The 26,221-nt window shown below is 45.3% G+C and overlaps 1 protein-coding gene across 4 annotated transcripts in view; it reads right to left on the reverse strand.

The window, feature by feature from the left end:
• Nucleotides 1-20,481, reverse strand: part of RNF130 (ring finger protein 130) — a 552,857-nt gene extending 532,376 nt beyond the window's left edge. For 3 of the 4 annotated variants that reach the window (XM_077474312.1, XM_077474313.1, XM_077474311.1), the window contains exon 1: nucleotides 19,646-20,480. In XM_077474312.1, the coding sequence (XP_077330438.1) occupies nucleotides 19,646-19,883 (238 nt within the window). In that variant the 5' untranslated portion in view covers nucleotides 19,884-20,480. Of the gene's footprint in view, nucleotides 1-19,645 lie in introns of all 4 variants that reach the window. The other variant, XM_077474314.1, reaches the window with a different exon arrangement.
• Between the last annotated feature and the right edge of the window lie 5,740 nt (nucleotides 20,482-26,221).

A 26,221-nucleotide genomic window follows, 5' to 3' on the forward strand; every position in this document is an offset into this window, starting at 1 on the left:
CTGCTGCTTCCCCTGGTCTCTCCACCGCACACATACTCTCTGCCACCCTGCCATGTTCTCTGCCATCCCCCCATGCTCCCTGCCATCCCCCCATAGCTTCCACCTCCCCCCATGCTCTCTGCCATACTCTCCACCTCCCCCCCATGCTCTCTGCATCCCCCCATGCTCTCTGCCATCCCCCCCATGCCATTTGACATCCCCCCATGCCATCTGCCACCCCCCCATGGTCTCCACCTCCCCCTATGCTCTCCCCCCCATGCTCTCTGCCATCCCCCCGTGCTCTCCGCCATCCCCCCGTGCTCTCCGCCATCCCCCCGTGCTCTCCGCCATCCCCCCGTGCTCTCCGCCATCCCCCCGTGCTCTCCGCCATCCCCCCGTGCTCTCCGCCACCCCCCCATGGTCTCCACCTCCCCCTATGCTCTCCCCCCCATGCTCTCTGCCATCCCCCCGTGCTCTCCGCAGCCGCCCCCGTGCTCTCCGCAGCCGCCCCCGTGCTCTCCGCAGCCGCCCCCGTGCTCTCCGCCAGCCTCCCTGTGCTCTCTGCCGCCCTCCCTGTGCTCTCCATCTTCCTCCTGCAGTAGCGGAATGCCTGCAAGAGGGAGAGGAGAAGCATTCAGAGACTGCAGGAGGAAGATGGAGATAATTATTCTTCTATATGCAGCCGCCCCCACCGCTCCTCCTGTCCTGCTTCTCTCTGCTGCTTCCCCTGGTCTCTCCACCGCACCCATACTCTCTGCCACCCTGCCATGTTCTCTGCCATCCCCCCATGCTCCCTGCCATCCCCCCATAGTTTCCACCTCCCCCCATGCTCTCTGCCATACTCTCCACCTCCCCCCCATGCTCTCTGCATCCCCCCATGCTCTCTGCCATCCCCCCATGCCATTTGACATCCCCCCATGCCATCTGCCACCCCCCCATGGTCTCCACCTCCCCCTATGCTCTCCCCCCCGTGCTCTCCGCCATCCCCCCGTGCTCTCCGCCATCCCCCCGTGCTCTCCGCCATCCCCCCGTGCTCTCCGCCACCCCCCCCCATGGTCTCCACCTCCCCCTATGCTCTCCCCCCCATGCTCTCTGCCATCCCCCCGTGCTCTCCGCCATCCCCCCGTGCTCTCTGCAGCCGCCCCCATGCTCTCCGCAGCCGCCCCCATGCTCTCCGCAGCCGCCCCCATGCTCTCCGCAGCCGCCCCCATGCTCTCTGCCGCCCTCCCTGTGCTCTCCATCTTCCTCCTGCAGTAGCAGAATGCCTGCAAGAGGGAGAGGAGAAGCATTCAGAGACTGCAGGAGGAAGATGGAGATAATTATTCTTCTATATGCAGCCGCCCCCACCGCTCCTCCTGTCCTGCTTCTCTCTGCTGCTTCCCCTGGTCTCTCCACCACACCCATACTCTCTGCCACCCTGCCATGTTCTCTGCCATCCCCCCATGCTCCCTGCCATCCCCCCATAGTTTCCACCACCCCCATGCTCTCTGCCATACTCTCCACCTCCCCCCCATGCTCTCTGCATCCCCCCATGCTCTCTGCCATCCCCCCCATGCCATTTGACATCCCCCCCATGCCATCTGCCACCCCCCCATGGTCTCCACCTCCCCTGCCCCCATGCTCTCCGCCGCCCCCATGCTCTCCGCCAGCCTCCCTGTGCTCTCTGCCTGCCGCCCTCCCTGTGCTCTCTGCCGCCCTCCCTGTGCTCTCCACCTCCCCACATGCTCTCCAATGCCCCACTGTGCTCTCCACCTCCCCCTATGCTCTATGCTGCCCCCCTGTGCTCTCCTCTTCCTCCCTGTGTTCTCTGCCTCTCCCCTGATGGGTTCCCCCTCTCCCTCTCAGGGGATCTGTCAGGGAGGAGAGTGGGGAAGGGGCCAGTTAACATGTCATGGGCTGCTCAATGCAAAATGCCCGGGCCTATTTTTTATCCCAGTCCGGGCCTGTTTGTGGAGTCGTGTGTTCCCAGAGCTCCGACGGTATTTCACCAGCCGTCCGGTTGTGAAAGCCAATAGTATCTAGCTCCCACTTCGGCTCTCGCCGCTTACCTCACTGTAATCTTCTGGGACACTTCACAGGTCCCAGAAGATTGCCCGGCCACCAAGAAAATGCAGTGTAACTCGCGAATCTGCAGTGCTCACCCGGCTGTGAAGTCGCAAGCTGTCACAGCTAGGTGCCCACACGTGCAATGCCAGTGCCACGGAAAGGAGAGGGAAGAGGAGCGAGGCTTCAAGCGGCCGCATGGCTGGACCGTAGGAAAGGCAAGTGTCGGTTTATTAAAAAGTCAGTAGCTACACTTTTTGTAGCTGCTAACTTGTAATAAACTTGAAGTGGAGTAGAACACCACTCTAAGGAGCAGGCTGGGAAGCCAGCTGCCACATCCTTAACGGATGACTCATCAGCCACTGACAGGTAAAAAAAAAAGTGAAAAATACATAAATACGGCGTGGGGGTCCCCCTCAATCCATACCAGGGTCTGGGACAGATTTTAAAAGGGAACCCCATGCCTTAAACAAAAAAATAAATAAAACACACACACACACACACACACACTCTCCGGACCCTTATCTGAACATGCAGGGTGGGGGGGGGGGGTATTAGAAGAGCGAGCTCCCCCCATCCTGAACCATACCAGACCACATGCCCACAACATGGATGGGGGGACCTTTGGGGCAGGTGGGCTCTGATGGGGTCAAGGGCCTCTGCCTCAAGATCCCGGACCTCCCCTATGTGTGTGAATGAGTATGGATTTGGGGGGCGGGAGAAGACCACTACGCCATTTTTTTGTTTTTGTTTTTTTGGATCAAATACATTTTCAAAACTGATCAGATGTATGATTTAGATGCGTTCCCATAGAAGACAATGAGCCTGGAATTTGCATCTGAATTGCACCACAGTGCTCAGAAAACGCACAGGACTTTGCACTGCCACTGCACCACATATATATGGACTGGCTCCATAGACACCAGTTAATTTACACTTAATGCAAATTGGGTGCTGTTCAAAATGCAGCCAATTTGCATATATGGGAACTGAGCCTTAGCCCTATTATAGACGAGTGGCTGGAGGACGGTCAAAACATGTGGCTGAGCCACTACTCACTACTCTGCTGTAGCCCCAACGCTTTTGTGTCTGGGACGTGGCAAAACGAACACAATATGCCAAGTTGACAGGCAGCAATACCTGTCAAACTCAACCATTCATAATCATTCATAAACACTTGGCTGGCAGTTTGCAGAGCATTCGGCTCATTATAAGCTGCCTCTCAGTAAACATAAAATGAAATGCAATAATTCAGAAGAAATCTCCTGAACACCTGTGTGGAATGGGGGTACTCGTGTGGGTGCGATCCCGAGCTAGGTGTGTCCATAGACACACACACACACTGTGGCTCAGCCACACCCCCTGCTCCCCTCTCACAGGATTTGACTGACAACTGCAGCTGTCTATGGCTCCCACTGCTCGAAGTGTGTCCTGTGAATCCAGGAAGAGAGGATAGGGGAGGGTGCCAGTAGGGATAGCACTGGATCGTTAGTGGTATCAGGTAAGTGTTTAGGGAGGAGTGAGGGGAACAAGTAATAGGGTATTTTTTTTATCCTAATGCAGGGAATACATTAAGGTAGAAGTCACCTAGACATTACAAACACTTTAAAAAGGGTTTGTAAATGTAAACCCTTGTGTTTTTTTCACCCAAATGCATCCTATGCATTAAGGTAAAAAAAAATCTTCCGTCACTCAGCAGCCCCCCCATTTTACTCCCCTGAGCCAGTTCGTTCCCCCGCTGGGGAAGAGCTCTATCTCTTGGTCGCGGGGTTCTCGGCTCTTGGATAGATTGATAGCAGCACAGCATTTGGCTCTCAAAATTTAATGACATGGATGCAGAGGCCGAGTCTGGCATTCTGTGCCTATAGACGCAAATGCTGGACTTGGGAGCGTGCCCGCACAGTAACCCCCTGGGAGAGCACTTCTTCTAAGGGGTTTCCAGTAGGAGCCGTAAGCGGGGGACCCCAGAAAGCTTTGCAATTTCTTCTCCCAGGGGGTTATCTGATGTGGGGAGGAGCCGCGAGAGCCCCAGAAGAGCAGGTTCGGGGCAACTCTATACAAAATATACAGGGCAGCACAGTGGTGTAGTGGTTAGCACTCTCACCTTGCAGTAAGAAGGTTGCTGGTTCCACTTTGTTAAAAAAAAAAAAAGAAGGTTGCTGGTTCAAATCCCAACCATGACACTACCTGCCTGGAGTTTGCATGTTCTCCCTGTGCCTGCGTGGCTTTCCTCTGGGTACTCCAGTTTCCTCCCACAATCCAAAGACATGCAGGTAGGTTATTTGACTTCTGTCCAAAATTGGCCCTCGTATATGAATGGGGACCTTGGATTGTGGGCTCCTTGAGGTCAGGGACCAATGTGAGTGTGCAATGTACAGGTAGGGACAATTGTAGACACTCACTCAGGATGAACTGGTGTCTTTATTCAACCTAACAAACTATGAAACTATGACTATGAAAATGAACTGCACAGTGGAGGTAAGTATGAGATTATATATATTTTTTTTTTTTTTAAACAAAAAGGGTTTGGTTGGACATATGCTTTAATATCCCTGGCAGAAGAGGAAAAGCTGACAGAGGACTACGCAAACATTTCACAATGAATATCAGTCCATTCATTAAAATCAGGCCGCCAAGTCCTAGTTTTACTGCCCCCCCCCCCTCCCAACTGCCCACCCAACATGGCAGCCTGTCAGGACTGTACACATTTTTGATTCAGGTTGCACCGCCTTTCGAACTTGCTCATTGAGGTCAATGGAAGCAAACCACAAGCCAAACGCTTAGTTCACAGTTGCAGTTTCATTTTTTGGGTACACATTTTCCCTTCGAATTGTGAAAAAAAACTCATCAAAATTGACAGATAGAGAGGAATGAGGCAGCAGACAAATTATCGATGCCCCTGATGAAGACACATGATTAGCCCTGTGTCGTCACGTGTAGGCAAGGAGCCAGGACGGTGGAGGAGACAGTCTCATGCTCGTTTGAGCAAACTACTGGCACACATAGGATTTGGAGGATTTTTACCATTTTACGTTTTATATAGTTTGGGCCGCTGGAAGCACCAACAAAATGATATTCTCTGTGGATTTAACCGTGGGATCCTGCTGAAAATATCTTTATTCAGAGCCCAGGAGTGGTTCAACAGCTTATGTGGACCAAACTTAGTTGTGCGGTCACACTGCTTGGGAGGTGAACTCAGTCACGCGGACGGAAGAACGTGTACAAAGTCACCTTCTTATTGGAACTGGATTTTTTCTTGACAAGTCATGTTATGGAATATCATTGCATGTATGCACTTTAATATCTGGATTACCAACGGAAGGATTTTTTTCACTGTGAACTTACTTGATTTACAAATTTCCGTTGCGTGTATAATTATAATTATATATATTTATTATTTTAACAGTACCCCAGTACTGTTGTAGCATAGCGCTGCATTTTCTTTGCTATTTTTACACAGGTTTTCACACATTATGAGATTTTGATTGATGCATAGCAGCTGTGTATAGGCACTTGATCCGCTTTCATACCGATTGTTTTAATCGCACCTAATGCCAATTGTAGCTTAGGTCCTTTTTTAGGGTAGCTTGCAGGATTTTTTATTTATATAGACAGAAATTACATTTAGTGCTCTGCATTGAGACAAAAACACACACTATACAGGAAAATGTACTTTGTTCATATTTCATGTCTGAGGTTTACAACCAGTTTAACACGTATTTTCACTATTTAATTTTTTAACGTTAACAGGGTCTTATTTTTTTTTAAATTCGTTTGGGTGAGGTTCCTCTTTAACCACTTGCTGCCTGCCCACCATCAAAATGACAGAGGGACAGTGTGGCTCTTGTTCTGGGTGGACATTATATGATGGTGCACCAGAACGGGCGTGCAGTGTGCCATGTTGCTAGGACACAATGCAAACCTGATCTCTCTAAAGAGCCGCTAACGCTGCTTTTTACCATGTGATCGACTGTGTCCACTCACAGCTGGTCACATGCAAACGCGGAAGTGCTGTAAAATGTCTCTCCTCGCCTCACACTGACAGAGTGTTTGGCAAGGAGAGACGATCAGCGGCATCTTGCAGGGGAGAACAGGGAAGGTAATCAGGACACTGATCATCAGTGCCCTGATTACAGGAAAGCTGCAGCAGTGCCAATCAGTGCCCATTAGTGCCACCAACCAGTGCCAGTTAGTGGTGCCCTTTAGTGCCCAGCAGTGCTGCCCATCAATTCCTTAATCATTTACTCCTATTTTGTCAAAAGAAGCTCAAATAATAAGTCAGTTGGTTGTGGTGTACAAAATACCAAATGTTACAGACATTTACCTATTACGTGTTATTCGATTATTGGTAACAAGCTGAAAAGAGGCCAATACTTCATATGAAAAACTTGCTGTGGATATCAATGACACAAGACCCATGGTTACATGAAACCAGGAACAGAATGTTGCACTGGGAATCTATGTCCACTGGGAATATGGAAAGAATGTAAACAAGATGGAGAAGGCATTCCGTATAGGGATTGTGTCAGCACAACAACACATGAGCCAGATAGATAGATGAAGCACAGAGCAAGTATACAAGCCAAGGACATAAAACACATCCTTAGCAGCTGATAAAAAGGGTAAAAAAAGGAAGGCATACACATGGCAAAATAGGCTGTACCATAAATCCATTTTATAAAGCTAATACCTATAGAATTACACAAAGGTTGTACAATCTCATACACAGAAAGCAGAATGAATCTTTAACATGCCCTGCCTCTTCCCATAGTAACAGGTTCATGTTTTTGCGATCGGCAATGTTCGATCGCTTGTTTTTCAGTGCAGATGTGTTGGGGGACAGATGCAGCATCCACCTATAAATCTGAAATAATAAAAAAAAAAAAAAAAAAAAAACACACACACACACACACACACACACACACACACACACACACACACACACACACACACACACACACACACACCTTCTCTTTTAAGGAAACCTGAGGTCCTCCCAGAGACTAACCTGACCAGGATCCCTTTCTACAGTGGCAGAACTTCCAGGCCCGGTTGCAAGTGTGACCCTGGTAGTTCCGCCCCTGGTGTCAGTAGTTTAAATTCTTTACCAATTTATTTTAAATTGTTTTCATTTTTTAGGAGCCTCGTTGTGGGGCTTTTGGTGAAATATCAGGGATCTAAACAGACTATTGATGTTTCACCTTTCACCAGAGATTGAGGACACAGTTTCAGCTGCACAGAATGAATGGAATAATAGCTCTGTACGGAGCTTCCTGTTCATTTACAAACTGAAGAATAGTAAACAGAGTTTACTATGCATAAGTTATAAATGAACAGAGTCAGTAATTGGTACGGATCACCGACTATTCATTAAGACAAGGAAGGGCCCGGTAAAACATACATATACCAGCCACTCCCTAGAGTTCACCTTTAAAAGCAGAACTAAACCCTCCTATCGTTTTCAGCCAAGGAAGCTGCCATCTTGGCCTCTGTTTGAGCTTCAAATGGTGCTGCACATGTGGTCAGTTACGATACCAACCGTTTGACAGTTTGGATGAGAGCACAACCAATGTGGCAGTTACCAATGTGGCACATGTCGTGAATGTAACTTTTTTTTTAAACGGTTAAATCTATGGGTTTAGTTCCAACTGAACCCTGAACCTTAGCCCTTACCAAAATGTAAAACATATATAATCGTTAAAATGAACCTTAACCCCTCATGCCCACCCCAGCGTCCCTTTAAACAGTTCTGAACGCTCATAGCATAGCATACATATGGAGCCTAGTTCTTCAGTACTTTTGTTTTTCCTGTAGATTTTGCTGCAGTCTAGCAGTCTGTCCCACTTACTTTTGTAAGTAATATTAGGATCCTTGGGGGCGGAGCTATGGCAGTGACGTCACCACGCGCCACAACCAGAAAGTGAATAGTCAGATTCCCAGGACTGGATTTTTACAAAGCACCACTTGTGATTTTTTTTTTTTACCAACATGAGCGATTTTTACTTTACAATAAAAAGGTTTTATTTATAGTTTTACACTGTTCGTATCCCTGGCTCTTTTTATAAGTTATGGATAAATATCCTGCTCTTTGGATGAGCTGATCTGGAGATTGAACATGGAAACCTTGAGGCGGCTTATGCTCCCTTATGGATGACGCACTGATGCTCAAGCTCTTTTTATACATAAAAAGGAGTCCACATGATCCAGCAAGAGTCCTGTACATTCATTCAAGGTGGTGAGACACTTTGACGTTTGGAATATCTGGCCATCAAGAATGCTTTTTTCACCATAATGGTGACTAACCTCGACTTTTTAATGTATATTTTGGGTAATTTTTTTTCTTTTTTTTTTATTATTGGTTCACACACTTAAACTGACACAATTGTATAAAAAACTCTAGAGCGGCAATCCTACGTTTTTTTACGTTTTTCCATCTGCTTGTTTTCACAATCTTGGGATCCTGAAACGCACATGTTGCGGGACTTCACCAACATCATCTTTCTCCTACACAGAAAGTCGGAAGTACAATAGGCCAGTACCAAGGTTGGCCATAGAAAACTAAAAATGTGGCCAATTCCCGTCAAATCAGCCAATTAATAAGGATGCCGGCACCTGCAGCCAAAGCCAATGGACGAGTCCGCTTCGGGTGCCAACATCGCGGGATTCCAGGACAAGCAAGTGTCCTTATATTAAAAGTCAGCAGCTACAGTATTTGTAGCTGCTGACTTTAAGATTCGGTTCACATAAGTGTGACTCCAAACTTGCGCTATTTGGAGTGCAACTTTGCACTCTCTGTGGCAATCAAGTCGCAAGAAAGTAGTGCAGGGACCTTTTCCAAGTTGCATAGTTTGTAACAAGTGCCATGGAAATCAATGGTTGCGACTTGTCATGAAATATTATGTGTCCAAATTCGCATGACAAGTCGCAATAGTGTGAACTGAGCCTTAAAACTGATTGAGCCATGTGGAAAAATTGTCAGCCAAACAATTACTGCTTCCTATTAGATACAGTGACTGTCCAGTAGCACCACTGTATTCAGGCATCCGTTGGGTGCCACGACTGCCTGAACACAATAGCTGGCAGTGGAGACTTCTCTACCTACGCTCTTCAGAGTGGATGGGGGACTAACTTGGTTTTCTGTCTGGACAATCACTAGCTTTAGTATTTTTTCACAGCTACCGATAAGATTGAGACCTGCCCTGAAAGTCTGAATGTGAATGAGGATGCAGGAAAAGAACATAAAAAACAAAAAGCACAGGCTACAGTAAATATAAAATTCTACCAATTTTTTTTAGAGGACCCTTTCACACTGCCACTGCAGTTTGGCCATAGGGTGGGTGCAGTGCAGTGTAGTGTACCCGTGGTTTTCGTGTAGGTTACCCATGGTTTCCCATAGACTTTCTATTATATCCCACAACTTTGGTGGGTTTTCTGAAAGCACACCAAAAACATGGGACATAATAGAAAGTCTATGGGTAACCTACATGAAAATTGCAGGCATGCCCTTCTGCACCAGCACTGTGGATTAACCAGATAGTCTGGGAAAACATTCCGATTTTAATATAATTGTAGAGTTTATTTAATATATTTTTTGATTGCTTTCACCAGTTTTTTGGATTGCTCTTTAATCTCACACAGAACCCCTTAAAATAGTAATTAAAAAAAAAATATCTCGAATAAGAAAGATGTACCCTAAACTCTGGAGAGGAACACTAACCTGAACCCAATCTAAGATTTTGCATAAAACGTTGCAGTAGGTTCTGGCATCTTGGCAGTTTGCATAAGAACAATAAATTTTTGTCTTCTTGATAAAACCTGTTCATTTTCTGCTCACAGCTCCCTCTAGGACAGGTATGTCCAACTCAAAAGCAAACAGTAGGCTTGAGTGGAACTAAAAAAAGGGCCACATTATTTCTACAAAGGACAAAAATGTATTTCCAGATCATTATTTTAATCCTTTCATGACTAAGCCTATTTTTGGAATTTGGTGTTTACAAGTTAAAATCCATATTTTTTGCTAGAAAATTACTTGGAACCCCCAAACATTATATATATTTTTTTAGCAGAGGCTCTAGAGAATAAAACGGCGATTGTTGCAATATTTTATGTCACACGGTATTTGCGCAGTGGTGTTTTAAACGCAACTTTTTGGGAAAAGGGACACTTTCATGAATAAAAAAAAAACAAAAAACAGTAAAATTAGCCCAATTTTTTTGCGTAATGTGAAAGATAATGTTACGCCGAGTAAATAGATACCAAACATGTCACACTTTATAATTGCGCGCACTTGTAGATTGACGACAAAGTACGGTACCTAAAAATCTCAATAGGCGACGCTTTAAAATTTTTTTACGGTTACCAGGTTAGCGTTACAGAGGAGGTCTACTGCTAGAATTATTGCTCTCGCTCTGACGATCGCGGCGATACCTCACATGTGTGATTTGAACACCGTTTACATACACGGGCGCGACTTCCGTATGCGTTTTCTTTGCTTCGCGAGCTCGCGGGGACGGCGGGTGCTTTGAAAAATTTTTTTTTATTTTTTTATTTATTTTATTTATTTTAAAACGACTAAATTGTTTTAAAAAAAAAAAAAAAAAATGATCACTTTTATTGCTGTCACAAGGAATGTAAACATCCCTTGTGACAGTAATAGGTGGTGACAGGTACTCTTTATGGAGGGATCGGGGGTCTAAAAGACCCCCCCACCCCTCCTTTACACTTCAATGTATTCAGATCGCCGAAAACGGCGATTCTGAATACCGGATATTTTTTTAAAACCGGCGCCATTGGCAGCCGAGTAAACGGGAAGTGACGTCATGACGTCGCTTCCGTGTTTACGATGAGGAGACTGGAACGAAGCCGATTACGGCTTCGTTCCAGTTCCTCCGCAGCAGCCGGAGGCGTCGGACAGGGAATCGGTGCTCCCGATCGAGCGGGAGCACCGGTAACAGCGGCGAGAGGCGGCGGGAGGGGGGGGGACGTCCCCTCCCGCTCCTCCAGCATAACAGCCGAGCGGCTTTTAGCCGTATCGGTTGTTATGGCTGGAAAGCCAATCGCCCGCTGTAAAAAACGGTACCGGGATGATGCCTGCAGGTGCGGGCATCATCCCGGTATACCCCCCGGAAGCCGAGTACGCAGATCTGCGTACGCTCGGCGGGAAGGGGTTAAAGCTGAGGTTTAAAGTGACTGTAATGCCGTGTACAAGAAAAAGTCCTACGGAAGCTTTTCATCGTATATTCCGATCATGTGTCTGCCTCATCGGACTTTTCGTAAAAAAAAAAAAAAAAAAAAAAAAAAAAAAAAAAAATTCTGGCAGACCTAGTAATAGGAATTGGTTCCGTTGGAAATATTTAAAACATGTTCTATCGGGAAAACCGCTCGTCTGTATGCTGTTCCGACGGACCAAAAACGACGCATGCTCTGAAGAAAGTACGAGACGGAGACTATTGGCTATTGAACTTTCGTTTTCTAGTCCCGTCACACATGCTGTACGTCACAGAGTTCTTAACGATCAGACTTTGGTGTGATCGTGTGTACGCACGACAGTTTCAGAGGAACTCCGTCAGAAAAACCTTCGGAGTTTATTCCGACGGGAAAACCGGTCGTGTGTACGCGGCATAAGGGTTCGTTTAAATAAAAAAAAATATATAATATTATAACATATCATACTTACCTCCATTGTGAAGCTCGTTTTGCACAGAGTGGCCCCAAACCTGCTCTTCTGGGGTCCCTCTGTGGCTCTCGCAGCTCTTCCATACATCGGAACATCAGATAACCCCCTGGACTTCTCCCAGGGTTTACCTTGCTGCCGCACTCCCGAGATCAGCATTTGGCATCCATAGATGCCGAATGCAGACTTGGCCCCGCCCCCGGGTCATTGGATTTGATTGACAGCAGTGGGAGCCAATGGCGGTGCTGCTATCAACCTAGCCAATTAAGAGCCAAGAGCCCCGGGCAGTGTGTCCCCGTGGGTCAAGTTCTTGGGCTCGGGCAAGTAAAATGGGGGGGGGGGGGGGGGGGCAGTCACTGACAGGTGTTTTTCACCTTAATGCATCCCATGAAACAACATGTAGGTTTACAGGATATGTCATACCGATGGGATCTGGCTAGAAGCTGGGAATCACTGTAGTAATCTTCCTTACTACTGTAAATGCCACTAGCTTCCGGGTCCTACGCCGAGCCCTGCTTCTGAACACAGGAGGTCACCTGCTCAGCATATGCGCCATTCAGAGAACATTTAGCCTTTTCTCAATAATTGCAAAGTGTCATCTTACTACATAAGGTGGAGATGGTGACATCACTGCACTGCCCCTCCACCTCGTCCAATCTGAGAACACTTTCCATACATTGAAAAAACGCAAAGCGTTCCCTAAATCAGTGATGGCGAACCTTGGCACCCCAGATGTTTTGGAACTACATTTCCCATGTTGCTCAAGTACACTGCAGAGTGGATGAGCATCATGGGAAATGTAGTTCCAAAACATCTGGGGTGCCAAGGTTCGCCATCACTGCCCTAAATAATGCCTGTTTTGAGTGAGCAACCCCTTGTAGTTTCTTGCTGCAGTGGGGCAGCACTCAGCAGAGGGCCCAGGAGGTAGTGGAGAGCACTGCAGTATTGGTGTCTACTACAGTGATTTACACGCTCTAGAGCGCATAATTCAAACAGAAGGCCCAAACGCCACATCCGGCCCACCAGGCCTTTTCAGTTGCACAGCGCAACCCTGAACCTTGCACTTTGTGCACAGGGCGCCCCAGAAACCTGCACTCTGTGCTCGCCCCAGATACAACTGGCCCTTTGAGGGCAACCATACTGCTGATACAGCCTATGATGAAATAGAGTTTGACACCCTGGCTCTAGAAGGGATCCAACAGATATAGCACAAACATTCTTACAATGGTTCAAACTGAACCAATGTAAACATTACCATACCTAAACTTCAGGTTTAACTTACACTATTCATCTCTGAGAAAGGCTTTTGCAAAGCATCTTATGAATCATTCAGCTAAAAAGTAGATAGGGGAGAGTACCTTTATCAATCAGAGCTTGGTTCAAGCCTAAATTCCCAAACTTAAGCTGCCCATACACGCTGGGCTAAACAAGAAAAATCTATAGATTTCCCCCCCATCAGCCCCTGGATGGATGAATCTCCAGCTGGCAGCTACTAGATTCTGACAGCCAGCACCCACGAGTTCTGGCACATGGCTGACAAAACATTGGTTTGCCTGATTCAAGTCCTGATGGAACTCTGGCATATTGGGAGGCTGTTCCCCTTGTATTAAATGATAAGGCTATACACTCACCAGCCACTTTATTAGATACACCTGTTCGATTGGCTGATTAGCAATTTGTGTTACCAAGCAATCACATGGCAGAAACTCAATGCATTTTATGCATCTAGACATGGTGAGGACGACTTGCGAACGAGTATCAGAATGGGGATTTAAGTGACCTTGAATGTAGCATGGTTGTTGACAGGGCTGGTCTGAGTATTACAAAAACTGCTGATCTACTTGGATTTTCACGCACAACCATCTCTAGAGTTTACAGAAAATGGACGGAAAAAGAGAAAATATCCAGTGAGCGGCAGTTATGTGGATGAAAATGTCTTGTTTATGTCAGAGGAGAATGGGCAGACTGGTTTGTGATAATAGAAGAGCAACAGTAACTCAAATAACCTCTTCTTAGAACAAAGGTATACAGAATATCATCTCTGAATGCACAACACATCGAACCTTGAAGCAGGTGGGCTACAGCAGCAAAAGATCACATCGGGTGCCACTCCTCTCAGCTAAGAACAAGAAAATGAGGCTACAATTCGCACACGCTGACCAAAATTGGACAATAGAAGATTGGAAATATGGTCTCAATTTCAGCTGCGACGTTCAGAATTTGGCGTGAACAAATAAAAGCATGGATCTATCCTGCCTTGTATCAACGGTTCAGGCTGGTGGTGGTGGTGGTGTAATGGTGTGGGGGATATTTTCTTGGGACACTTTGGGCCCCTTAGTACCAACGGAGCATCGTTTAAATGCCAAGGCCTACCTGAGTATTGATGCTGACCATGACTACAGTGTACCCATCTTCTGATGGGTACTTCCAGCAGGATAATGCACCATATTACAAAGCTCAAATCATCTCAAACTGGTTTCTGGAACATCACAATGGAGGTCACTGTACTCCAATGGCCTCCACAGCCATTAGATCTCAATCCACACACACTGAAAAAAAGGTACTGGAGAGGCAGGGCAGCTATAATCTTGGGATTTAAAAAAAAAAAAAAAAAAAAAAAAAAAAAAAAAAACACACACACACCACAGATTTACACACTGTCCTTGCTTTAATTGAGGCTGGCAACCCTGATGGGGCCCCTTAGTGGCATGGCAAAGGGTCTGAATGGTCAGTCCACCCCTGATGACGAGAGTATTTTAAGCGACTTCGTATTAAAAAGTGCAATCCTTCAAACGGTCACAGAAATATTAACACATTTCAGACATTTCTTAAGCAAAATACCATCTGCTTCAGACACTTACAAGTGCTTTTTAATCCTATTTATCTGAGCTTTGCATGACCACCCATGCCCAACACAAAGCCAAACAGAAGTTGTACCAGGGGTCCCGGGTGGTCCCAAAACAGATGAACGCAAAGTACAGCGATAAAATGTTCCAACAAATATAAGAAAAGTAAATCAGGGCTAGAATTACACTAGAAATGCCACTGAGAAGCATAAAATCCTCAATTGCAGTAAAGCAAGCTTATTATCTAATTTAAACAAGAATGCGAAATAAGTCTCTGGTGGCCAGCACCGTCTTCAGCATAGTCACCAAATACGGCGACAAATCCTGACTGGTAACTTTGTAGATGATGACACACATTGTACATAGATCCGTGCCTTCTCCGAGATGGCCATAAAGAAATGACCTCATTGCTCTGGATCTTCGCCAAACTCCATGAATTAGAGAACCGAATTATATATATATATATATATATATATATATATATATATATATATATATATATATATATATATAATACAATTTTATTTTTTTATGAATGTAGTTGATTTTAGCCTACTCTATGAGACCATTAACAAAGGACATTAATTATACAAAGAACAATACGTATAGTGCAGTGACCCACAGCATCATCTTTGACAGCTCAGGTCTGATGCATGGAGAAATCCTATTGGTTGCTATAGGTTAATATACATCACTGCTCATGGCAATATTTTATCATAAAGTCTGATATTTCTAGTCAGCCTTAATTATCTTTCAAGACTAGACAGCTCCGTCTGCCAGACATAATGGGGGCAATGCAGTGGGAAAAGGCTTGTACTCCATATCTAGAGGTTCATAACTGCTGCTTAACTCAGCCAATTTCACGTCTGTGTAAAAGCGTACACCCCCGGCTAACCGTTACTAAAATAGTTACTAAGCTATTTTTTTTCCCCCCTGGATGATCTCTATTGTTTCTCCCCCCAAGAAAAGCTTGGCGCCTGGGGTGTCTACTAATGTCCCAATAACACGTGCGCTTAAGCGATACCAGTGTAAAGTCGATGCAGAGACTATTTAAAATAAAATATTTGTTTCGGCAAGGAGATCTCCCCCCCCCTCAAAAATCTAGGGTTCATGCACCAAACGTGAACTATTTCAGCCCCACTTGTGACAGTCACATAATGTATGTCACAGACAGCCTATTGAGAAAAGGGCCAGTTACGATCTCAGCACAAAAAAAAAAAAAAAAAAAAAAGGAAGGAAAGAAGGATGATGTCAACGCTCTTCGATTCAAATCTGTACAAGAAAAATGTTAAGCTGCATAAGGCAGTAGCGGCACTCAACAATTGTTTTGATGCACAGTATATGAAAGTCGGAAATCTGGTCTACACAAAAAAAAAAAAATAATAATAATAAAAAAAAAAAAAAATATTTCAAATACATTTTTAATTATTATTTATTTTTTATTATTTCATTAACAAAATCTAACCTTTATGGGCTTTTTTTTTTTAAATATTGTGTAACCAGATTTATGGTTTCTGTATATATTGAAACAATGGTCGAGTGCTGCTGCTGTCTCATGCAGCTCTAAGAGCTTGCGCAGAATTAAATAGAAGATTGTTGACATACATTTTTATAGTGTGCTGGAATCTTAACTGGCCCGTTCTCAATTGGCTGTCTGATGTACCTTGTTCCATACAAAACTCAAAAAAAAAAAATAAAAAAAAATAAATAAAGTTTTGGCTATGGGCAAACCAATATACATCTATGATTTTAGTGTAGCCATTGCAGAAAAAATAATTACATATACATACACACACAGATATATATTTTATTACATGCAGCATATACCAATATAGTGTATCTATGATTTTAGAGTATACACAGCCAAACCTTATTTAGTTATCAGTTACTATGTTTTTACCGCTTTTTGCTGCATTTTTGGTACGTTTTCTACAACTCGAAAAACACCAAAAATGCAACCGCAGGTGCGTTTTTGATGCATTCTCCATCTATTTCAATGGGGAAGTGCATGCTGAAAAAATGCAGCAAGCAGGACTTTTAAAAACGTAACTGAAACAATACTGACCGATGTAAAGAGTTCCATAGGATTTAAAGTGATTTTTTTTTTCATGCATTTAAAAAAAAAAAAAAACGGATCAGTGTTACAGGGCCCTTACTAAGAAGACTCATCCCTCTCTATTTTCTCTAGTGACCACTGATCTCTGAGATGTAAAGCTATGGGAAATTAATATTGTCACAGTTGTCACCAGAACAAGACGCAAGGGGAATTCTTCCAGTGGGAACATCTAAACGCTTAAGCTGCGCTGATCAGATTGTTTTCTACGTATGTGCCGCCCATAGCATACGTGTGCAACTTGCATGCGTTTTTACACAATGCAACAGGTTGCAATGCACTGTGACGCATAGTTGGATGAGGTACGGTCTTGTGACACTTCGATAAAGTTAAAAATGTACACCCAATGCGCATATGGTGCTCTAAACTCGTGTCCCGGAGGGCCCTTTCACACAGACTTTCTGATCAGGCCTGACAGGTGGATCCGATCGGAAGCTTCATGGAGCTTTAGGCCCCTTTCACACTTGTACAATCTGAAAGTCAAACGCCTTTGATGCGACTTGAAGCAATGCCTGTATAATGTTGAGGTCTATGGACCCCTAGTTGCATCAAAGTCAGACCAAAGCAGTGCAGGAACTTCTTTGAAGTTGCTGTGACTTGAAGTAGCACAGATATGAACAATACTCATTGGAAATCCTGGGGTACCACTTGTCATGCAAACTTTGCAGTCCTAAGTCACACAAGTGCGAAAGAAGCCTCAAGTCCCATACACACCATCAGATTTTCTGCTGATTTTTGTCTTCAGATTTACCAAAACCATGTAGTAGAAGGGCCTGCCTGATTGCATACACATTGAAACTCCTAAGGTTTGACCTCATATTATGTGGTTTTGGTGAATCTGAAGGAAAAAAATAATCTGCAGAAAATCTGATGGTGTGTATGGGACTTAAGGCTCCTTTCACACTTGTGTGACTTAGGACTGCAAAGTTGCATGACAAGTGGTACCCCAGGATTCCCAATGAGTATCGTTCATATCTGTGCAACTTCAAGTCGTAGCAACTTCAAAGAACCTGGACGTTGTGGGATTGTGGCAGAATTAATGAGAACCCGAAATGCACTCCAAATCGCAAAATACAGGTCCTGGTGCCATTAGTCTCAATGGCACCTAAAATGCGGTTTTGTCGTGATTGTCTCGTGATTTATCACAGGACAAAACACATCACGTGAAGCTTGCTGCCCCAAAAAGGGGCATGCGCTTCTTTTGAGTGACAAGCTTTACACATTACGATTTGCCATGATAAATTACACTGTAAAACCGCACTGTGTTTCAGGTGGCATTGAAAAGAATGGCATTGGAACCTATGTTTTGCGATCACGGTGCATTTTGAGATTTCAGCGATTCTGCTACAATCCAAAAATGCCCAGGTGTGAATGCAGCTTTATGGACAAGTGGATGTAAAACGGACTACCTCTGAGTATGTCCAGGTCTAGAAAAAATTTTAAATAAAAGGACTGCGTCCTTTACTGTTTTTCTGGATGGATCAAAGTTAGCCTGATGTAAACAGTCAAGTCTGTTTACATCCAGCCGCCTTAGAGCCATCATGGGTTTGCCCGGGTCCACCGGACACAAACTGAATGTCAACAACCTGAAATCTGTCCCATTTAGCTCTGATTCTGCAGGGGATCTGCTCATGGATCCCCCTACTAATCTAAGTGGACCCCACAAGCCCTTAAGTTGGATACACACTATACAACCTTTGTTGTTCCATTTCCTTTAAGCCCTGTACACACGATCGGAAATCCCGCCAGCAAAAGTCCGATAAGAGCTTTTGGACGATTATTCCGACCGCGTGTATGCTCCATCGGACTTTTGCTAGCGGAATTTCTGCCGGCGAAAGATTGAGAGCAGGTTCTCTATTTTTCCGATGGAAAAAGTTCAGATCGGAAATTCCGATCGTCTGTAGCAATTCCAATGCGAAAAATTCCTACTCATGCTCGGAAACAATTTGACGCATACTCGGAAACAGTGAACTTAATTTTCTCGGCTCGTCTTAAGTGTTGTACGTCACCACGTTCTCAACGGTCGAAAGTTCAGAGAACTGTTGTGTGACCGTTTGTATGCAAGCCAAGCTTGAGCGGAATTCCGTTGGAAAGACCATCCAAGATTTTTCCAACAAAAACTCAGATCGTGTGTATGCGGCATTAGATTTACCTTCAACAATGTAATGCAGAGGCCTGTCTGATTCACACCTATGCAGTTTTAGTGCATTTTGAAGATTTGCACTACAGTCCATTTAACATTGTTTCCTATGGAACACGATCTGTAGTGAAAATCTGCAAAATGCACTAAAACTGCATAGGTGTGAATCAGGCCTTAGGCTAAATCTACACCTATGTGATTGGTGCGGGCCATGTTTGCACGGGCACAGAAGTCCAGTCACTTAAATGATCTGCTGTACCTATGGGGGAGAAAAAAAAAAAAAAAAAAGTCCCCTGCTCCTTTTCAAAACCGTCACTACACGTACATGCGCTGCATTTTCAAATGTGTGGGAGGTGCCATTGAAAAGGATTGCCCCCCCACTTTTTGCCTGCAGGTGCCTGAATGAGTGAGATTTACACGCCTTCCCACACGCATGTGATACTAACCATAGACCAGGGATATGCAATTAGTGGACCTCCAGCTGTTGCCGAACTACAATTCCCATGAGGCATATCAAGAATGACAGCCACAAGCATGACACCCAGAGGCAGAGGCATTATGGGACTTGTAGTTTTGCAACAGCTGGAGGTCCGCTAATTGCATATCTCTGCCAAAGAAGCTTTATAAGGACTTCCTGCTTCATCTCTTGAACAGGAAATAAAAGGATATCTCTTCATGGGGACAAACTCTGAAAAGAAGAACAAAAAAAAGCCCCAAAAAAGCTTTTACCTTTTCCCTAATCATAACTAAAAAGTTTTTTTGGCGCGCACACTTTTAGTTGGCAGCGTAACCCTCCAGACAAAAGCAGACATCGCGAAGCGATACAAAATAAGCAATGGTAAGACAAATACCTCCTTGGAGGTTGACCGGTGTCACAATGATCCCTTTGGCTTCGGTGACGGGGGAGTCCAGCCCGTAGCGACCACCATCCAGCACGGGTTTGTTGCCCGGCTCCTGTGCTGTCACATTCACAATGGCATTGTAATAATCCACGCTGGTGGTCTCCGAGCCGCCCCGGACCACCGAGCAAGGCAACAGGACCAGCAAAGGCAAACAGTTCAGATAGCGCAGCCACCGGCTCCCAGTCATTGCTTTTTATTTATTCGAAACGTGGCCGATTAAAAAACAAAAAAAACAAAACGATCCTATTGGTACAAAAAAAAATTAAAAAATTAAAAATAATCGTGCAACTGTGTAAAAGGTCGATCCTTTGTGGGTGAGGATCCAGAGCCTGTCCAGGCAATGTTACATCATAGATCAGGGACTGGGGCTAGTCCTGGAGCTCAGGATGGGAACACAAGTGACTTAAAGGAGCAGTACAGGACATGGGCAGATGGGAGTTGTAGTCCTGATCCTCCCCCCCACCATAGCCCAGAGTGATCACACCACCCCCATCCAGGATGTGCCTAGAGGGGGGAGCTGTCCCTGGTGCTGATGCTGCGGTTGCCCGGGGTGACGGTCCAGATGCCCCCCACAGCTGGCACACAATGAGACTCTCCTCGGTGTGCCCCAGGCACTCGGAATGCAGCAGTACACAGCGCACCGAGCTGGAAGTTTCCTGTGCTGTACTGCGGGCTCCGTGTCAGTGTCCGGTCACCCAGGACAGGAGGAGGACTGCGAACGGCGCAGCGGAAAGCCCGGAACTGCTGCTGCTGCCGTCGCCGGCGCAAGCAGACTCAAGGAAGAAGGCAGAGCTAGACAGAGGAGACGGGACGGCCCGCCCACACCACGCCCCTTCACGTGATCGGCACCCCGGACGCACCGCCCGCTCCTGTCAAGCGGCGGATTTCGCGCATGCGCGCTACTGTGTGACCTGTCAGTGGCAGCAGACGGGGTGTGCAGACTGCAGAGTTCAAAGTTTTTTTTTTATGTTTGCTTGTTTTGTTTTTTAAAGAGGAACTGCAGTCTGCTCACATAATATGTAATACAAAGATCTTTGCCAGTGTGAAGCTTCCCTCCAACTACTTTGCATATTATTTTATATATACTGTGATTCTGTACTTGTCAAATATGCTGCAGAAATCTCCCTCCACTGAGGCTGGCTGAATCCATTTTAACTGTGGGCAGCTGAAACTGCTGCCTGTTCACTTCCTGGATTTACACATAGGCACACCTAAAGCTCTGCAGCCCTGCAGCTCTCATTTGCCCTCTTATGACTCACCCCCCCTCCCCCTCCTCTTCCTGGCAAACTCCACTAGAGTTAGAGAGAGAGCTGAGCATGTTCTCCATACCTACCAACATTTTGAGATGGGAATGAGGGACAACTACTGCCAAATGTATGTAGGCACCTCCTTTAACCACTTCAGCCCCGGACCAATTTTCAGCCTTAGGACCAGAGGTCTTTTTACAATTTCGCACTGCACTGCTTTAACTGGTAATTGCGCGGTCATGCAATGTTGTACCCAAACTAAATTTGCGTCCTTTTCTTACCACAAATAGAGCTTTCTTTTGATGGTATTTGATTGCCTCTGCGATTTTTATTTTTTTGCGATATAAATGGAAAAAGACTGAAAATTTTGAGAAAAAAATATATTTTCTACTTTTTGTTATAAGAAAAATCGAATAAACTCAATTTTAGTCATACATTTAGGGCAAAATTTATTCAGCCACATCTCTTTAGTAAAAAAAATGTCAATAAGCGTATATTTATTGGTTTGCGCAAAAGTTATAGCGTCTACAAACTAGAGTACATTTTCTGGAATTTACACAGCTTTTAATTTACGACTGCCTATCTCATTTCTTGAGGTGCTAAAATGGCAGGGCAGTACAACCCCCCCCAAATGACCCCATTTTGGAAAGTAGACACCCCAAGGAAATTGCTGAGGGGCATGTTGAGCCCATTGAATATTTTTTTTTTGTCCCAAGTGATTGAATAATGACACAAAAAAAAAAAAGTTTACAAAAAGTTGTCACTAAATGATATATTGCTCACACATGCCATAGTTATATGTAGAATTGCACCCCAAAATATATTCTGCTGCTTCTCCTGAGTATGAGGATACCGCATATGTGGGACTTTTTGGGAGTCTAGCTGCGCACGGGACCCCGAAAACCAATCACTGCCTTCAGGGTTTCTAAGGGTGCAAATTTTTGATTTCACTCCTCACTACCTATCACAGTTTCTAAGGCCATAAAATGCCAAAATAGCACAAAACCCCCCCAAATGACCCCATTTTGGAAAGTAGACACCCCAAGCTATTTACTGAGAGGCATGTTGAGTCCATGAAATATTTTATATTTTGCCACAAGTTGCAGGAATATTACAATTTTTTTTTTTTTTGCACAAAGTTGTCACTAAATGATATATTGCTCACACATGCTATGGGCATAAGTCAAATTACACCCCAAAATAAATTCTGCTGCTTCTCCCGAGTACGGGGATACCACATGTGGGGGACTTTTTGGGAGCCTAGCCATGTACGGGACCCCGAAAACCAAGCACTGCCTTCCAGATTTAAATATAAAACGCTACCAAAAAAAACTGTTAGCGATCGCAGGGATCAGGCCTGACTCTGCGAACGCTGCAGTTATGTGTTTAGTGTTTTGTAAGTGACAGTGATCGATCGATACTGCACTTGGGCGGAGGGGCAAAACGCAGGTGCTAGCAGGTATCTGGGCTGATCCTGCTAACAATGCGTTTTTTTGGAACCCTAAACTGCTGGGGACGCTAGTATAGATCTGATCAGATATTGATCTGTTCAGATTCTATACCACTACGGGAGGTGTATGCTTTGCGCGTGGATGTTAGCGGTACTGGCACTAACCTAGCGCTGCCTGGGGCGACGCAGACCCTGACCCTAAAACCTAATTGATATCACCCGCCGGGTGATCAGGGGGTTAAACCTTTATTGGGCAATAAATGGTGGGTGCCCTGATGCTATAAAAAGCAAACTAACCAGAGTCACCCGTAACACTTATACAGTGATCACTGGTGAAAGGGTTAACTAGGGGCAATCAGGGGGTTCAAATTTTTATTAGGTAGTATATGGGGGTCCATGGCGCTATATAAAAACCTGACGGGGAACCTAAATAACTAACTGGCTAACCAGCGTCACCAGTGACACTTATACTGTGATCGCTGGTGAAAGGGTTAACTAGGGGCAATCAGGGGGTTAAAACCATAATTGGGTAGTATATCGGGGTACCTAGCGCTATAAAAACCTGGCGGTGAACCTAAAAAAATAACTAGCTACCTAGTGACACTAGTGACACTAATGCAGCGATCAGAAAAATGATCGCTTAGTGACACTGGCAAAAGGGAGTGAAAGGGTTAACTAGGGGTAATCAGGGGGTTAAAACAATTATTGGGTAGTATATCGGGGTACCTAGCACTATAAAAACCTGGCGGTGAACCTAAAAAAATAACTAGCTACCTAGTGACATTAGTGACACTAATGCAGCGATCAGAAAAATGATCGCTTAGTGACACTGGCAAAAGGGAGTGAAAGGGTTAACTAGGGGCAATCAGGGGGTTAAAACCATTATTGGGTAGTATATCAGGGTACCTAGCACTATAAAAACATGGCGGTGAACCTAAAAAAATAACTAGCTACCTAGCTACACTAGCGACACTAATGCAGCGATCAGAAAAATTATCGCTTAGTGACACTGGCAAAAGGGGGTGAAAGGGTTAACTCTAGGGGCATTCAGGGGGTTAAACATTTATTGGGGGGTGGTAGGGGGCTACCCTGGACCTAACACTAACTGCCCTTACAGTTTTTACTGTCACAACTGACATTGAATGCAGTGATCAGAAAATAAATGATCGCTGCAATCAGTGACACTGTGATTGGGGGTGGGATCGGGGGGCGATCGGGGGGGGGGGGGTTTGTGTGCCTGTGTGTGCCTATGTGTTAGTGTAGTGTTGGTGCACACTTACTGTGTGCTCTCCTCGTAGTCCGGTCAATAAGACTGCCCCGAGGAGAATGACATCACTTCCACCCTGCCTGTGTTTACTATACACAGTGGTAGGAAGCTTCTCATTCGCCAGGAGTGATCGAGAGGGGATGGCCAGAAACCAACGGCCATCCCCTCATCCCGGATCGCTCCTGAAGCGAAACGGACCGCCGCATCCAGCGGGAGGGGGTCCGATCGGATCCCCCACCAGCTGGAAGGCAAGCACGTACATGTACGTGTTTGTGCCTGTACATGCCATTGTGATGACGTACATTGGCATGCGGCGGTCCTTAAGTGGTTAAGGAGAATTAACCAAAAAAAAAGGTTAATTCGATCCACAAGGGCTTTTTTTTAACCACTACTATTTCTTTATATTGGCTTTCAAAATGTACAAATTCAGCAATTTAGAAATCAGATGAAAGGTTTAGCCCTGGAAAACACTTTTTGAAAGATAAAAAGTGAATGTTATATACAACTATATGGATCAGACCAAAATGAGGGACAAATGAGGAGGAATGAGGGACAGACAGACATTGCTCTAAATCAGGGACAGTCCCTCCAAATCAGGGACAGTTGAGACCTATGATGTTTACATAAAGTGATTTTTAAAGGTTAGCTTTTTTTTTTCTTTTTTTTTTTTAAATAACAAACATATCATACTTACCTCCACTGTGCAGTTTGTTTTGCACAGAGTGGCCCATCACACACTGACTTCTGGAGTCCCTCGGCGACTCACACAGCTCCTCCTCTTATCAGATAACCCTCTAGGAGGAGCGCTCCCTGGGGGGTTACCTTGCGATTGCGCTCCTGAGTCCAGCATTTGCTTCCATAGACAAAAATGCCAACTCGCCCCCCCCCTCCCACGCCCACAGCATTAGATTTCATTGACAGCAGCACTGCTATCAATCTATCCAATCAAGAGCTGAGGCAAAGGAAGAGCGCGTCTCCGCCAGGTGAAGTTCCAGTCTAAGTAAACTAGTTTTACTTACTTCCAAAGTAAGTAAAACGCGCGGGGGGGGGGGGGGGGCGTGACTGCCAGATGTTTTTTCACCTTGATGCATAGGATACATTAAGGTGAAAAAATACGAGGGTTTACAACCCCTTAAGCCTAGGCTAATGACAAGACAAGAGGAAGTTGGCTGTATAAGGCATTTACTGGCAGAAAATAAATATTTTACTAATTTATCTAAAGTTAAAACAACAAGGGTAAAAGATTTAATAGATGGAAAGATGAAAAAATGACTGAAGGTCCGCTTTAAATAATGCATTACATTTTATCTAAACCCATTAGATTTTAGTCAACTAAAAGGACTAAAAACTATTTGTCAGGGAAATGGCCGCAGAACTGGAAATATTACCAGCACTTATCATGGCCACATCTAGCGGTCCCCCGTGTGCATCGGTGCACGCCGATGCACGACGGCACGAACAGGCTCAGGCAGATACACAACAGCACTAACTGGCGCACGCTGGCGCAATAGCATGCGCACAACATGACAGATGCTGGTGCCCACTGGCCTATATAAACCTGTCGCTGAGACTTCTAGATTGCTGGATAATCGTCAGCTCCCCGGTATTTCCTGTGCTCCTGTGTATCCAGATTCTTGACCACCCATTACCGACCTGGCTTGCCTTGACCTGCTTATCCTGATCTCCTGGTTTGACCTCTTGCTTATACTTCCGACTCTGCTCCTGTCTTCTCCATTGTGTTCGGCTTTGCTCACCGACTCCGCTACTACCTGTCTAACTGTGTATGACGCCGGCTTGATCCAGATCTGCTACCTGAACCTGATACTGACTAATCTACCGTGTATGACCCTTGGCCTGGCTCCTGATTCTCTTTCCGGTCTGCTCTGCTGCCAAGTTCACCTTGTGGCACCCCAGCACACCTTGCCCTACAGTGCATCTTGCCTGTTCCAGCTACCTTTCTGTGATCAGCTCATCCGACCACAGCAACTGGCAAACCTGTGCTTCTTTGGGCACTGCATTCCCTGTACCACTTTCAGGGGTGCGGTGCACTTAGTTACCAGGCGAGCCCTCTCAGCACCCCGACTTGGCACATGGTACTGACACAACTGTAGATCTATGTCTATAGATCACAAAGTCTATGATTAGAACAAAATCAAAATTAACACTGTCTGCAGGTTCTGCCTTATGACCTGTGCACACGGTCGGACATTCCGACCACAAAATCCATCTGATTTTTCCAACTGATTTTTTCCAAAAATGGTCCAACAAAGTTGTCAGAAAATCTGATCGCTCGGAACGTGGTGACGTTCGTTGCATATGACGGGACTACGTGGAGGCTAGTAGCCAATAGCTTTGGTCTAGTAATTTGATCTGAGCATGCGTGGCACTTTGTCTGACAGATTTGTCTACAAACGATCGGAAAAAGTCAGATCAGATTTTTTTTGACGGAAAATTTTAGATCCTGTTCTCAAATTTTTTTCCGACAGAAAAAGTCCAATAGAACCCACACATGATTGGATTTTCTGACAAAATAATCCGATCGGTCCTTTTCCGTCGGAATT

This window comes from Lithobates pipiens, unplaced genomic scaffold (assembly GCF_037356315.1).
Source record: "Lithobates pipiens isolate NorthernLeopardFrog02 unplaced genomic scaffold, aLitPip1_a1.2 Scaffold_8, whole genome shotgun sequence".
Lineage (NCBI taxonomy): Eukaryota > Metazoa > Chordata > Amphibia > Anura > Ranidae > Lithobates > Lithobates pipiens.